This window comes from Protopterus annectens, chromosome 3.part0 (genome assembly GCF_019279795.1).
Source record: "Protopterus annectens isolate FY-2018-M chromosome 3.part0, PAN1.0, whole genome shotgun sequence".
NCBI lineage: Eukaryota > Metazoa > Chordata > Ceratodontiformes > Protopteridae > Protopterus > Protopterus annectens.
In genome coordinates, this window is record NC_056731.1 from 1,553,423,160 (window position 1) to 1,553,438,026 (window position 14,867).

Genomic DNA, 14,867 nt, shown 5'->3' on the forward strand with positions numbered 1-14,867 from the left:
GAATGTGTGGACAGATAGACAAGTGATTTTCATTGTTATGGTTTGGATTCATGCCTTACAATGCATATGGTAGTAGATTTGACTATGGGCATACTTTATTGTAATGTGTCATACTGAATGTTTTCAGCCTTTTCTTTGTGTCACAGTGAGCATGTTATGTAGCTATATAGTTATATAGTTGCAGGGATGCATTTTATGTACTTTATTATATGTTTCACCTTGACAAAGCATGAGACCTATGGCAGCTCTCCTATCAGGTGTCAGAGATGAACACAAGCTAGATCACTGCCAGATTACTTAGATTCTAATGATGATGACCATGATGGAGATGATGAAGGACCTGCATGCCTCATCATCCCTGCTGCACCCTGGAGGAGATGTCGACCACCACCACAGGCAGACACTTTTCTGGACCAGATCAGGGAGGTAATGACTGATGTGTTTTGGACACAGATGAGTGACCTGATGGGGAATTTCTTCCAGGACATGGCATGGGCCATGTGAGAATCATTCCTGAAAATACAAACAATATAGAGTGGTGGTACAACACGACAATCAAAGCCGACTGGATAAAAGGCTTTTATTGTAGTAACATCCAAAATAACATCCAAAGTAAGCGCTTTCACGTTATAACTAATGCTTCATCAGACTTTTTTTATTTTATCCAGTCGGCTTCAATTGTCGTGTTGTACCACCACTCTATATTTTTTTGGATTTCAAGTTTTTTGTTTGGGAGGTACTTTGCCCTTCGTGTTTTCTCTCTTTTTGACCATTCCTGGAAATAGCCCATGAGATCATTCATGATGTTCAGCCCAGTCAGGAAAGGCCTTCAGGAAAGTAATTATTGCATGTGTGATCCACTTGTATACTGCTGCCACCATGGTGTTTGCCAAGTAAAGAATTGTACTTTATAGGCATATGTACATGCATAGCATATTGCTGCCATGCTTATGTGATACACATATGACTGTACAGTGCAGATGTCATGTGATATTTTGCATTGTGTTGCACCTGGATCATAACACATATTACCACATTAGACATGCAGTAATCATGCTGATGTCCATAAAATGCTGCACTTGATGCATACATTGCTCCATGTGGGTAGTTGTGATATTCCTAATGTCTATGTGTATGCGTGTATTTCTATTCCAGCAGTGCAGCATATTGTTGTTATGCCCAATATACTGTCGCTCTGTATGTCACACTTATGCAGTTAAAATGCTGCTACTGATGCAAGAGTTCCACTGCATACATGTGTGGGATAGACAGCAACTTGCAAACAAGAATTCACCATAGTTCACACATACCACAGTGAGTTGGGTATGTATTATGAGTTGCTGTCCCATGTTTGTTCACCAACAGGAGATATCCTTACCCCTCTGCTTTCTATGACACTGTTGTGTCATGCTGTCACACTGGCATACAGGCTTTGTGTGTGGCATGTATTGGCAATGATAGTCCCATGTTATAACATTTAAGTCTGGCTGCTATATATGGGCATTCCTCCTTCACTTAATGTATAGACCACCACTATACCATTCATGTATATACTATGGAATTGCTGCCTTATATAGCAACATTCCAGTATGCTTTCTTTGGCTTAGATTATATATACACATACACATTGCTTATTCATATATATGCCCATATTTCGGCAACTGGTGTACATATGCACTGATTTACGTACATGTCTCTGCACATATTTTGATCAAAACAGAAACTCCATTGTACCTTGGGACTGTGAGTATTCATTTAACCATGTTAATGTGGTGAACTGTCCTTTGCTTAGTCATATATATATATATATATATATATATATATATATATATATATATATATAGGTATATATATATATATATCTATATAGATATATATATATATATATATATATATATATATATGTATAGGTATATATATATAGATATAGATATAGATATATATATATATATATATATATCTATAAGTATATGTATATATAGGTATATATATATATATATATATATATATATATATATATATATATATATATATATATCACTACAGGTGATTGTTTTTCACATTTTGCTGTATGTTAGCATGACAGTGCATATGTGTGGGTCTATATTAGATCATCAAAGTGTTAATACTTCGAATGGTCTCATATCGATCTGAAAACAGTGAATGCTGAAAATAGCAAAGCTGCAGATAACCAAATTTTTCCTAGGGAAAGAATTTGGTTGTCCGTTTCTGTGGCTTTGCTGTTTTCACCATTGTGGTGGAAAGTTACGGGTTGGCTTCAGGTAAGTGTGCGACTATGTGGACATTAGGGTTAGGGCGTGGTATGTGAGTTAGGGCGCGGGTGAGGTGAGTGTGCGATAGTGACAGACTTTAGGGTTAGGGCGGGGTATGTGAGTTAGGGTTAGGGCGCGGGTGAGGTGAGTGTGTGATAGTGATGGACCTTAAGGTTAGGGTTTTGGTTAAGGATAGTGGATAGATAGTACTGTATGTACAGTTTAGTGTAGGGTTAGATGTAGGATTTTAAGTGTATGTGTGTGGATTGCTGTTTTTTTGGTGTGCTTGTGTTGTGTGTGTGTTTCTCGGAACAGTGAATTTTACCCAGGGAAAAAATTTGCTGTTCTGAGCTTTCGATGTTTTTAGATTTCGTGGTTAGAAGTTTGAGGTTTTTGTATTCAATGATGTGCTGTTTCGTTGAACTGATATAGACTCCATATGTGTATGTGATACTGATTCTTAGCTTGTGTACCTCGGCCTCCTGCTGTTTGATGATTGCATGTGTGTGTGTGTGTGTGTGTGTGTGTGTGTGTGTGTGTGTGTGTGTGTGTGTGTGTGTGTGTGTGTGTTTGTGTGTGAGTGATTTGTGCATGTCCATGTTTAGTGCAATCAGTAACAGTCTGCCCATGTGACATACATTTGTCATTTGCTTCAGTGTAGTTTGGGTAGAATTCAATACAATTTCATGTGATTTAAACATGCATTTCAAATGTGTTCCCTTATTTACTCTTGTCCTGCTTTATTGCTTGCCTACTTTGCTTTGCTTTGCTGGCATGTCCTCCTTGATATTGTCCTGTGTTGTCCACCTCCCTTTCCTCTTTGTAGGTTTGACATATGTCTTGCTCATATGCATGGTATACATTAACCTTCCTTTACATTATCATCCATTACTGTATACTTGTATTTTTAGAATGCCAACTTGTGCCAACTCTTTGGCCATTATACACATGCAGGACATATGCACACAAGTTGCTGGCTGTTGCTTGCATTACATCCTTGCTCTTTTTATACTTGTGTGTTACATATTATGTGGAGTAATTTGTCATACTTCATGTGCACAACCTGACATCCCTTATATACCATTAATCATGAATGTCCTAACATTTATTATTCCATGTCACAGGTGCAGATGTATGTGCATTGACATTGTTCCTGTTAGGCCAGTGAAGGTCATACATATATTTCAGCACCTGTTTGTTACCTCTGACATGGTGTATGTCTATAAAATATGTATTCCAGTTCAGATATGCTTGGGTTGTGTACACCTACTTGTGTAAGGAGCAGCCAGTTTGCCGCTTTGCTACAGTAATGCTGTTTAGCACTGTGCTTGGTTGTCTGCCTTTCACATCCATGTTCAAATGTTGTTTCTGTCCTCTGCTGGTCTTTTCCAGCATTTCTTGGGCTGCATCCATGCTGTTGCTTGGCTTACACTTGTACTGGTGACAGACTGTTTGGGTACTGGATTCAATAACCAACATGTCCTGTGATCTCTGTTTCTTCCCCTATACCTTACACCTCCCATCATTCATACACATTAAAGTATGACTGTCACACAGTTTTCAACATGTAATAACATTATAGTGCATAGGTACTTACTGTATGCATTTCTGCATTTCACCATGCCTGATCTACATCCCTAACTTGTATATCAAATTTCTATTGGCCATGTTGTAGAGGATGCTGCTTGTGTATTTTACCTTTCCTTTATGTTTAGTTCTGACCTTTGTCTGTCATATCTTGTGATATTTGGTGTCTGTGTATACCTGCTGTTTTGCCCTTCTTATCCTCTTTCCCTGTCTTTCCCGTTCTTTCTATTCTCTAAAAAATAAAAAACGGGGCCTATTCCCACAAAAAAAAAAATAATACCCATGCCCCTCTGACTGTTCCTCAGATTTTTCTATTCCAACAGACCTCTTGTGTGCCCCTCTTCTTTACCCATATCCTACATCTTTTTTTTCTATCTCCCTATTTCCTTGGGTTTGTGCATTACTTATGTTCCTCACACAAGTCTCACACCCATTGTAAGCTACTATTAGCCCTGGCAAAGTGACCATGATTTTTCTTCACCTTTATAAATGTTTTTATTAGAAGCTTTATGATTCCATCAGATTCTGTATTTTCTGTTGAATGTATGTTATTAGTACATAACCTACAGAGACATCAGTACTTGCTTGTCGGCCTACTGTATGGATAACTGTGGATACATATCCCTTTAAATGTCTTGTAGCTTGAATTGGATATTGAATATTTACTGTAGCCTTTGTAATGCACATCACAGTTTATGAGAGACTTTCATGAATTGTAGATTGGTTATGACTGCTAGACAGTGTGCTTATATTGCTGGTAACTTCTGTTTTGTGTCAAAATATTCCAATGTCATTGATGCATATTGCATATTACTGGCTTATCTGAAAATTCCACAATCATTAAACAATCTGGCCCAATATTTTCTGCTGTTCTGGAACTTAATGTTTTGTATTGGTCTCCTTACATTAAGTGGAAGTTTTTACCCTTCCCTTTGTCCTCTTGGTGATTATTTGTAGTCTTGATCTGAACAAAAATGCTTTCTTTTAATTCATAATTTCACACTCCATTAGCATTTTCATTGTGTTTATGCCTGGATTCTCACATTTCTGCTAGTTCTTTACATTACTCAGGCTGCTCTGCCTTTCATATACTTAATATTCTTTAACCTAGCAGTTGGTGCACAGGTGAAAGTTGTGAGCTGTAGATCCTGTAGTACAAAGTTTGATTCCCTCAGCTCTCATTTGCCTACTATGTGACCTTGAGCAGGCTTCTTAATGAGATTTGTCTCTGAGGTCACCACTGAAAAGGGACTTTGTGTCCAGTGGGCCTACCTGGTTAACAAATAGGTATTATTATTATTATTATTATTATTATTATTATTATTATTACTCAGTAACTCCCATAGTAATTTCCTCTTTATAGAGGTTCAGCATCTTAAAAATACCACAATCTCTTCCTTATCATAATTATCATTTGAGATAATGAAATGTAGATACATCCAGCCAAAAATCTGGGAACCTAATTAGCCTAAAATTTGAATACTGAATAGCACATACATCTTTCCATATCTGTAGGATTATGAGATACTCTTCAGAAACACAAGTTTGAAAAACTGAGGGTGACCATAAAATCTAGTAACTTTAATGGATGATATTGCAAAAATCTGTGTCAAAAATATTTATGCTTACTTCTGAAAATGGAATATGCAATGCGTGCAGAGAAGTAATCAGAGTGGAATGAAGGAGCAACTTCCCCGGGCTCATATTATTAGGAGGCATGATTGTGAGATGCTGAAGGGGTGCAAGTGCAGTACCAACGTTAGTGTATGAAGCAGCAAAGATGTTAAGGCTTCATAAATGAATTTTGATACAACATTCATGTTTGTGGATAATGTGTTAATAACTGTAGCAAAGTGCTTGCTATAGTTATATAAGTGCTTCAGAGGGTGCTGGTCTAGGGAACTGTCCAGGGCACCAGATGGCCTAGCTATGACTTTACAGGTGGAGCTTAAATATTATTTGTAACTCCAATATGATTGCTGATTTAGTCTGGTTTCCTATGAAATTAACAGCTTCAAAGCCATGTGTGATGGTGGGGGGGGGGGGGGGGAGTGAGTCAGAAAATCATATGTCGAGATAAATCTAGTCTGAAAATAGGAAGGCACCATCAAAATAGGCATACCATGTGAAGAGGTAAAGAAAGCCTGAAAATACTTGTATACTTCTAAAATAGGTACGATTGAGAGGCTTGGGTGAAATGCAGCCCCAGAAGTAGAATCCCACCCACATCTTCCCATTTCTCTGTCATCTTTACTCCCTCATTTCCCATTTCCTGGTGTTTGTGATCCTTTCTTCACCATGAAATTTCATTATTCAAGTCATTGTGATAGTTTTTAGCTCATTCCCTTCAATGGAGCTCTGGAAGTTTGAACTATAACTTCCAATGGTTAGAGCCTAAATCATGTGATAGAATCATATTATGTCCTCAAATTTCAAGCAAATGTACACATCTCTATACTGCTCTATACAACTATAGCTCACACTCATCTAATCTCTACACTCCTCTATGCCTCACCCATTTTTACTAAGCTATCTAAAAATAACCTCAGCAAATTGGAAATGTCCTACAATAACATTGCCAGACTTGCAACAGGCAACCCTTTCAGAACCCACCAATGATAGATATAAAGCAGCTAGGATGGCTGGAACTACAAAACCTGATTAAATTCCATCAACTAACCATTGCCCATAAAACTCTTTATAAACCTTCCAGTATGCCTATTCTATCTACCCTCATCACCCCATATACAAATCTGAAGTCCTTACGTTCCTCACACAAACTTCTTTTACACACCTCTAAACCTAACAACAAGGCTGGGGATTCTCTTTTTTCCAATGCTGTCGGAAAAACCTGGAATCTTCTCCCCAGTGACCTTTCCTCTCTTCCCTCTTTATCATTCTTCAAAAACAGACTGAAACTTTTCCTTAGAACACACTGGTTGTGCCCCTGTACTAAACCTGATTAGGCATCTATCCATCTGTTTAAACTTAGCTCTGCCTATCCCATACTACTCATGAACTGTTATATATTCCTTTTTGACTATAAAAACAGACTCCCTCCAAAACTACACTGTGTCCAACCTCTGTGAATACTTTCTACTGAGAAATGTCTTTATTTTAATACAATTAACCTGTCTTCTCATTTGACTTTATTTCTTCTTTTTATGTATTATACCTGTATGTTGTATTGTATATGCATTCTTGCACAATAAGGATTTCTTTTTTTGCCCTCGCTGAATTTTCTGTTTTAACCTGGAATATGCATTGTATATAATGAATGTTGTTATTTAGTCATTTTTTTTTTTGCTAAGTTATTCGTGTATCTGTCTTGGAGCTTATCCCCCTGGGCCTCTACTGAAAATGGACATATATCCAGTTAGACTAGCCCAGTCAACAAATGTAATATAAATAAATAAATCTCTGGAACCATAGGGAGTAGTAAAGTAGTGTAAATGGGAAACACTTCAGCACAAACTATTTTGATAGTTGTGGTATTCTTTAGGTTCTGCATCTTAAACTGGATTTTATAAAGCACAGTAAACATTGTAACTATTAAGTTTGTAATATTTTGTAAACAAGTATCTCAGCAACTACTAAAGTTATACATATACTATTAGCATTTTGTTCATCCAGCTGAGAACGTTCATATGAGGCTAACAGTTCTGTCTGTATTACTTGGTTGTCGAGATATTTAGAAAAAAAATGAAATTCATGACAATATAAATAAGTATGACATGCTGATGTTCCTCTCAACAAGTTAAGTAAGGACACAGTCATAGTCAGTTGCTTATCAGGGGCCAGGATCTCCCACATTACGCACAAAATCAGGTCAATGGACCACAAGTACCAGTATGACTCTATTATAGTCCATATGGGGGTAAATGATCTGCGAGCACCTCCCTAGACTATATGAAGAGTGGCATCATGCAGCTCTCAGAATATGTCTCCCAGACTGGTATGAGCCTAGCATTGAGCTGCATTTTTCCTTCTCCAATGATGATGCCACAACATAAATAGAAAATGACTGACTTTAATAATTGGCTTTGTTTCTTGTGTCATTCTAAGGGGGTGCAATATTTTGTCAGCATGGAAGAAGATGAACCACAAACCACATTGCTTTACCAGAGATGGTCTGCACCTCTCCCCTCTAGGCTTTTAAATGTTAGCTAAAATATTGTCCTTCCCTGTAGTGCCTCTTTTAAGAAATGCCAAACTGAAAATACTTCCAACATAGCAAATCAAAACCAAGAAAATCTAAAGGTGTTACAGGTCAATGCTAAGAGCCTAAACAAAAAATTCCACTCCCTACAAGGTCTCTTCAACCTAGAGAATGCTGACATCTGTGCGGTCACTAAGACATGGTTAAAAGCAACGGAGTGCACACCGACAGTGCAAGGCTGTAATGCCTTCCACACATTTAGACCAGCTACTACACAGACTGGGACTAAAGGTGGAGGTGTCTTGATTTACATCAAAAATAAATATACTTCAAGGCTGGTTGAACAGGACAATGCACTTGAGTTTCTCTGTGTTGAAATCACCATTGACAAAACCCTGTACCACTTCCTTGTAAGCTATAGGTCCCCTCTATGACCAAGGAAACACTAACCATCTAACTCAATACCATATTCATGGATGACTTTACTTACCCTGCTATTAACTGGGAATTTTATATGACACTAAATGTGCAGGCACAGACATTCTGGATTTTGTAAACACAAACTCCCTGGACAAGATTGTCAATACACCAACCAGGCATGCATACATACTGTATCTGGTCCTCACTATTATGGGAGAGTTCTTCATACTCCTTAGTGTAATGTCTTCTCTGGTAAGGTCAGACCACATAATGTTCTCCTTTGAAGGAAAAATAAATCCTGGTCCCCCAGCTAACCATGGAGTACTCAGGAACTACTCAAAGGCTAACTTTCTACTATTAAGTGATAACTTGGCAAAATGTCAAGTCCCCATAAACCTTGAAAACACTGCTGCCTATGTGTAACTGTTTACAGAAACCCTATACAAGCATGTTAATAGCTGCATAGAGACAGCTGTGCTCATCAGGAAGAAGAACAGAACTAACTCAAAAAACAAGCCACCCTGGTGGAATCACATCAATAGTCTGTATAACATAAGAAAGAACATCATGGCAAAGATTCGGAGGCGCAGCACCCAGAGGGATAAAAGCATTCTTATCAAGCAAGCTAAACAAACAGCTTAGAGGACAAATAAAGTCTACCAAAGCCAAATTTGAGGTAAAATTGGCATCTCGTGCTAAGGACAACTGCAAAGCATTCTTTAGCTATGTGCACAACCTTAGTGTCAATACACAATTGTGCACAGAACTCATTATTAATGGAGCCACCTGTGCTGAACCAGAATATATAACAAACTGACTGGCCAACAAATTCAACTTCAACTTTACCCCTCTCTCCTTCTTAACCTCCCCTCAGGAGATACCACCAAATATAACTTCCTATCACTAGGGAACAGGTCCTTAATGCTCTCTCTAAGGCCAAGAACACTGTATCAATGGACCCAGACAACATCCCAGGATGCCTTATAAATAGCATGAAACATGACTTGTCAGGTCCTCTAGAACCGCTATCCAAATGTAGCCTCCAAACATAACAGAAACAGTCATCCCTCTGAAGAAAGGTGGGCAATCTACAGATCCTGGAAAATGCAGACCCATAAGTCTCACTAGTCTGATAGCAAAGATATGGAATGAATTATCATGGAAATGATCAATAATGACATAGGAAACCTCCAGACACTGGACTCAAGCTAGTTTAGCTTAGTAAAGGGCAGGTCATACCTACTCAACCTGATGGATTTCCTTGAGAAGGTCACCAAGGCAATAGATGAGGGCAAAATGGTTCACAGTGTCTACCTCAACCTGGCCAAGGCACTTGACATAATACCGCTCTCAGGCATTGTTGAGAAAGTCAAGATGTTAGGTATTAACCCTTACATCACCCAGTGGATAACCAGCTGGCTCACAGACTGGACCCAAGAAGTTAGAATTGATGAGGTCACCTGTACAAAGAGGCCAGTCACAAGCAGAGTCCCAATGGCAATGGCCTCTGGCAGGCTAAATTTGTAGAATATTGCAAATTATAAGCAGTCATAGAATCCTCCACTGACACAAATGTTTTCCAGGAAGGACTGATACAGACAAATAACTGGTTTCAAAGCTATAGACTAAAACTAAATACCAAGAAATACATAATAGTATACTTCAGGAAGTCATTCACCTCTGGTAACTATTATATTGACAATGTGCCCCTAAGAGTTGATCCAGTAGTCAGGGGCTTGGGGACACACATAGACAGTAATCTAGCCTTTGACCATCATGTATCTACAGAAGTGAAGAAATCATTTCATATTGTGCAACTGATAAATAAAGGTATGGCTTCAAGGTCCTAGGAGGTCATTGTTTCACTGTATTTGGCAATCATCAGACCTATCAATGCCCCCTTTGGTATATACCTAACCAGGCACATCCATCAATATGAATGTCCACAGAGGTTCCTCACTAAAAGAATATAGAGCATAAGTAACATGTCTAATGCAGACTCCCTCAAGGCCCTATCCCTCTATTCTGTCTTCTACTGGCTGTTGATGGGAGATCTATGCCTGGCATGCAAAGCACTGTCAGACCCCATCCTGATGGACCTCTTGCATATCTGAAAAATGAACAGTGCTAGAATTACCTGTTCTAAAGACTTAAACCTTACTTGTGATATAATTAAGACCTTCTGCAGAGACAGGAATGTATGCCAGAGACTACATCTTCTCTGGAACAGGCTCCCTGCCTATGTGAAGCAGAGTTCCTCCCTAGCCCAATTCAAGTGCAACTCGGACAACTGGATGGGGAACAGGAAATTCATCCCTGGTTTGGCACCTATGTCTCTAATGGCACAGGCACCCTGTAAATGTTTCATCTCCCAAGTCCCTGCTTACACTTATTTAGGATACCAAAATGTGTCGGAGATTTAGGGTACATAGCTAGGCTTAAAAAAGACCCTGTGGTCTTTAGCCTAGTACACACCTATGAACCTGTAATCATATATGAGCAATTAATACCTATTTACCTGCACTAAATAGAAGTCAAATAGCAGCACAGTTATGTTTGTCATTTTGTAAGCTTTAAGACAATATATTTTAATACTTTGTATGTAGCATGGTTTTAAAATTATTAATACAAATATGAACAAGAAATGTTTGATGCCTAGAGGCATTAGTAGTATGTGACTGCAGAAACACCTAGAGACATCACTCAGCTGTAATAAGTTAATTGCTTTGATCTGTCAGTGATCTCCTTTAGTTATGGTGCTTCTACAATTTGATGCAAGAATCTTTGCTCAATGGATGGAAATAGAGAACAGCATCTGTAATTTTAACATTTTATGTAGTATCAGAAAGCAAAGTCAATATATCCTACAGGGAGTAAATTATGTTCCTCGGGTGGGTGGAAATGGAGAGGATCGACAGGATTTCAAGTGCAGTCTGCGCAATATGCAAAATGTTAACTTATGTTGCGAAATTTTACTGACTACATATAGTGTTGAAGTTCCTTGCTATTTCAAAAGCTGTCAATCCTGAATGAGCCACAAACAATACAACTAGAAAGCAACTAAGTCATCTTGCCTGCATTATTATAATTTAGGCACATCCACATAAATTCTACAGATCAGCATATAATACAGCAGGTATATTTGCTAGTGTTCTCAGCAGTAAAGAATATCGTGCTAGGTATAAAATTTCCAGCTTGAAAGATTAATGCAAGGCATATAATAAGGTCTTCTTTCTGATCCTCTGGGAGAAAATTACTGATTAACAAATGTATATGTGTACCCTTAGGAATACTTAGTGCCCATTTAAATGGTTCAGCTTGATCAAGAGATTTCATGGAAACAGTGTGAATAGCTATATATGTGGCTATTGTCATAGCTCCTGTGAATATCATAACTAGTGGTCACTAATTCAAACTTTAGTATATTTTGGTCAGAGGTCTATATAGGTATGTACAAATCTAAGCATATTGGTCAATTGGGAAAGCCCCAAAGATTTCTAACTAAGAAAATTAAAGGTCTTAAATATTTCAACTACTCCAGTAGGTTAGTACAACTTCCCTTATAATTAGACTTAAACCTACAGGTTACTGCAAGGTGAACTGTGTCTTATGTTTTGAGACATGAAAGACCCAGTCCTATTTGACCTCCTATTTCTTTGCAAAACCAGCAGTTCTACAAACACAAGGTCTAAGGACTTAAATTTAATCAGCAAATAAACAAGATGTGCTAGAGCGGTATTCTTAGCTTATAGAATAACTTATCTATGCAGGTCAAACAAAGTACTACTTTAGATGTTTTTAAGGCTACTCTTGATACTGGATGGGTAGACAAAAATTTACACCAGCATTATCATGTACAGCTCTGCATGATTTGAGAAGTGAGCATTACTAATTGCTTGAAATGGGTCTGCTTAAGTGTTTATATGGCTAAGCATCTTATATCTAGTATGTTCCTATGTTCCTATGTAGATGAGATATCCCCACTGCCATAAATCTGAACACAACATTACAAATGGAATGATGTGGAAGTACTTAGTCAATGCATCATAGTGAACTGATGCCAAATGGCACAAACTGTGGTATCATAAATGTAAGGCTGAAGGTGAACATGCTTCTTCTAAAATACTTCCAGATAAATAAGTGAAAAGCCTGGGAATCTGTGATACTGTTTTAAAATGAAGTAAGTAAACAATCATTATGTTTAATTCTCTTTGCAGATTCCACATTCTGTCTGTAGTGAAAAATGTCCTTTTGGATACTGGAAAGCTACAAAACCTGGGCAACCCTTATGCTGTTTTGACTGCGTTCCTTGCAATGAGGGAGAAATAACTAATTCTACTGGTGAGAAATCTGTATATTCGTATATTCAGTTTTTGTCTGTAGTGAACAGAGTACTAGTGAAACATGATGTTTACTTGTTTGAGCAGGTATGTGAAGGTCAGACCAGGGCACTGATCGGCTGCACTTGTTTTTTTTTTTTTTTTTTCATATTTTATAGAGTGGTAGAAGTCAGGATTTTATGCAGTAGTACCACAACACTATCCTACAAAAGAGGTGGAAATTTGAGAGACATCAGAATTCTCTGAGCCATAAATGCATCTTGGTAATAATCTGCATGTGTCAGGCTGCTACTGTAATGCACCCATGTGCAATAACAAAACAGTCATATTTCTCATTGTGAATGGAAAAATCTTAGTTTTTGATTGAAGACTGCTCAGTATCCTTTCCTCATAAACAATTTATTTATGTATTTATTTATTTATTTATTTATTTATTTATCCTTTGTTGACTTGGTTAGTCACACTGGGCTAGTGGTCTCTTTTCAGGGAAGAGCCAAGGTGGTATTTATACTATTGGGTGAAATTTGGCCTGGGCATCAAGTGACGTCCCCTACTGCTATTGCACTTGTGGTTCATATGGCCAACAAATGTTATGTGTGTATGCTCCATTCCTAGCACAGTAGCTGCTGGGAGAGCATTGCAAAGAATGGAGGAGAGTGTCATAGAAGTGGAGATGAATGCCAGAGGAGAAGGAAGGCATTTGATGGGATTGTATGCAGATTCAGAGGAGCTGTTCTAAGCCAAAATGCTTGAGAATTCAGAAGTAGGGGTACGGCAATTGGAAGAGGTGGCAGTTACAACCCTCCAGTCAGGAGGGTTGTAGAATGATTTATTGCATCAGTTATTCAATGAAAAAGAACCAGAGTGGAAATGAACAATCATGTGGAGAGGTTATGGGTCAGATCAGAAAAGAAGAAGAAAGCAGTTTAGAGAACATATATTTTGCAGACACTGAAAGGAAGAGTATGAAGGAGCAAGAAAAAGATAAAAAGAAGAAACAGTATAGAGAAGTAGAGCTTTATAGTATAGATACAGGGTAAAGCAGAAAAGCCATTGTATAGGTATGAGATCTAGGACACCGTTGTTGTGCCTTTAGGTACAAAAGCTCAAGAAGTAAGTGCTTTCATTTTGCTTAAAAATGAGACATATTATGACTTATTTTTTGAGAGTGCTATGAGTTTAGAAACTTTTTGGGGAATATTTGAAAGAAAAAAAAATATGTATCCATGGAATAAATATATGGTTCACACATTTTTTCTAGAGACTCAAAATAAAGTAAAGATACCATTTCATACAGAGACTGATAAAGAGACTGTGAAAGACTATTTGTTAAAAAAATTGTTTTGAAGTGAAAAGCATTGTAAAATTTTTTGATAGTAGGTGTTTCTGGATCTGGGCTTGGGAATGCAATGTTATTTTAAAAACAAAAAATGAAAAGATTGTGCATATCCCACGTATGATAAATATGCATGGAAATACAGCACTAGTTCAATATGGGGCCAACCAAAAACATGCCTTTTTGTGGGAAGGAGGGTCATTTTATGGATAACTGTGATAAGAAAAAACGTTATGTGTGTGGGAATTTTGGTCATGATGCTAGAAGATGTAATGTTAATAAAGATGAAAAGGTAGACCATTTAGTGGAAGATGGTGACAAGGAATTTAACATAGAAAAAGAGAAGGAAGGTGAAAATAAGGAATCAAATGTACACAATAGAAATGAAAAAGATATTTTGAGTATATGTGAGGAAATACAAGATATAGAAGTAAATGAACTAAACAAAGGAGAGCCTGAATTAGAATCATGTGTAAGTGATGAGAATAAAATTGATTGGAAAGTTATGGAAAAAAAAAATTATCGGTAAGAGGGTAACAAATAGAAAAAGTAAGATACAAGTTTCAAGTATGAAAGTAAAAAAAAAAAAAAACAGAAATGGGTAGATCAACAAAACAATTTCATTTAGATTAAGAAGAAGAGAGGCAAACAATCTTAGAATGTTACCAGTTAATGTTAATGGTATTAAAAGTTTGATTAGGAGAATTGGTATTTTGGAATGGTGTAACAATTGTGAGGTGGATATAATAGTT

The 14,867-nt window shown here is 37.5% G+C and overlaps 1 protein-coding gene across 1 annotated transcript in view; it reads left to right on the top strand.

The window, feature by feature from the left end:
* The window catches only part of LOC122797115 (vomeronasal type-2 receptor 26-like), a 206,376-nt gene that overhangs the window by 153,131 nt on the left and 38,378 nt on the right, over positions 1 to 14,867 (top strand). The window contains exon 5 of the mRNA XM_044065911.1: positions 12,657 to 12,780. Within this exon, the coding sequence (XP_043921846.1) occupies positions 12,657 to 12,780 (124 nt within the window). The remainder of the gene's footprint in view (positions 1 to 12,656; positions 12,781 to 14,867) is intronic.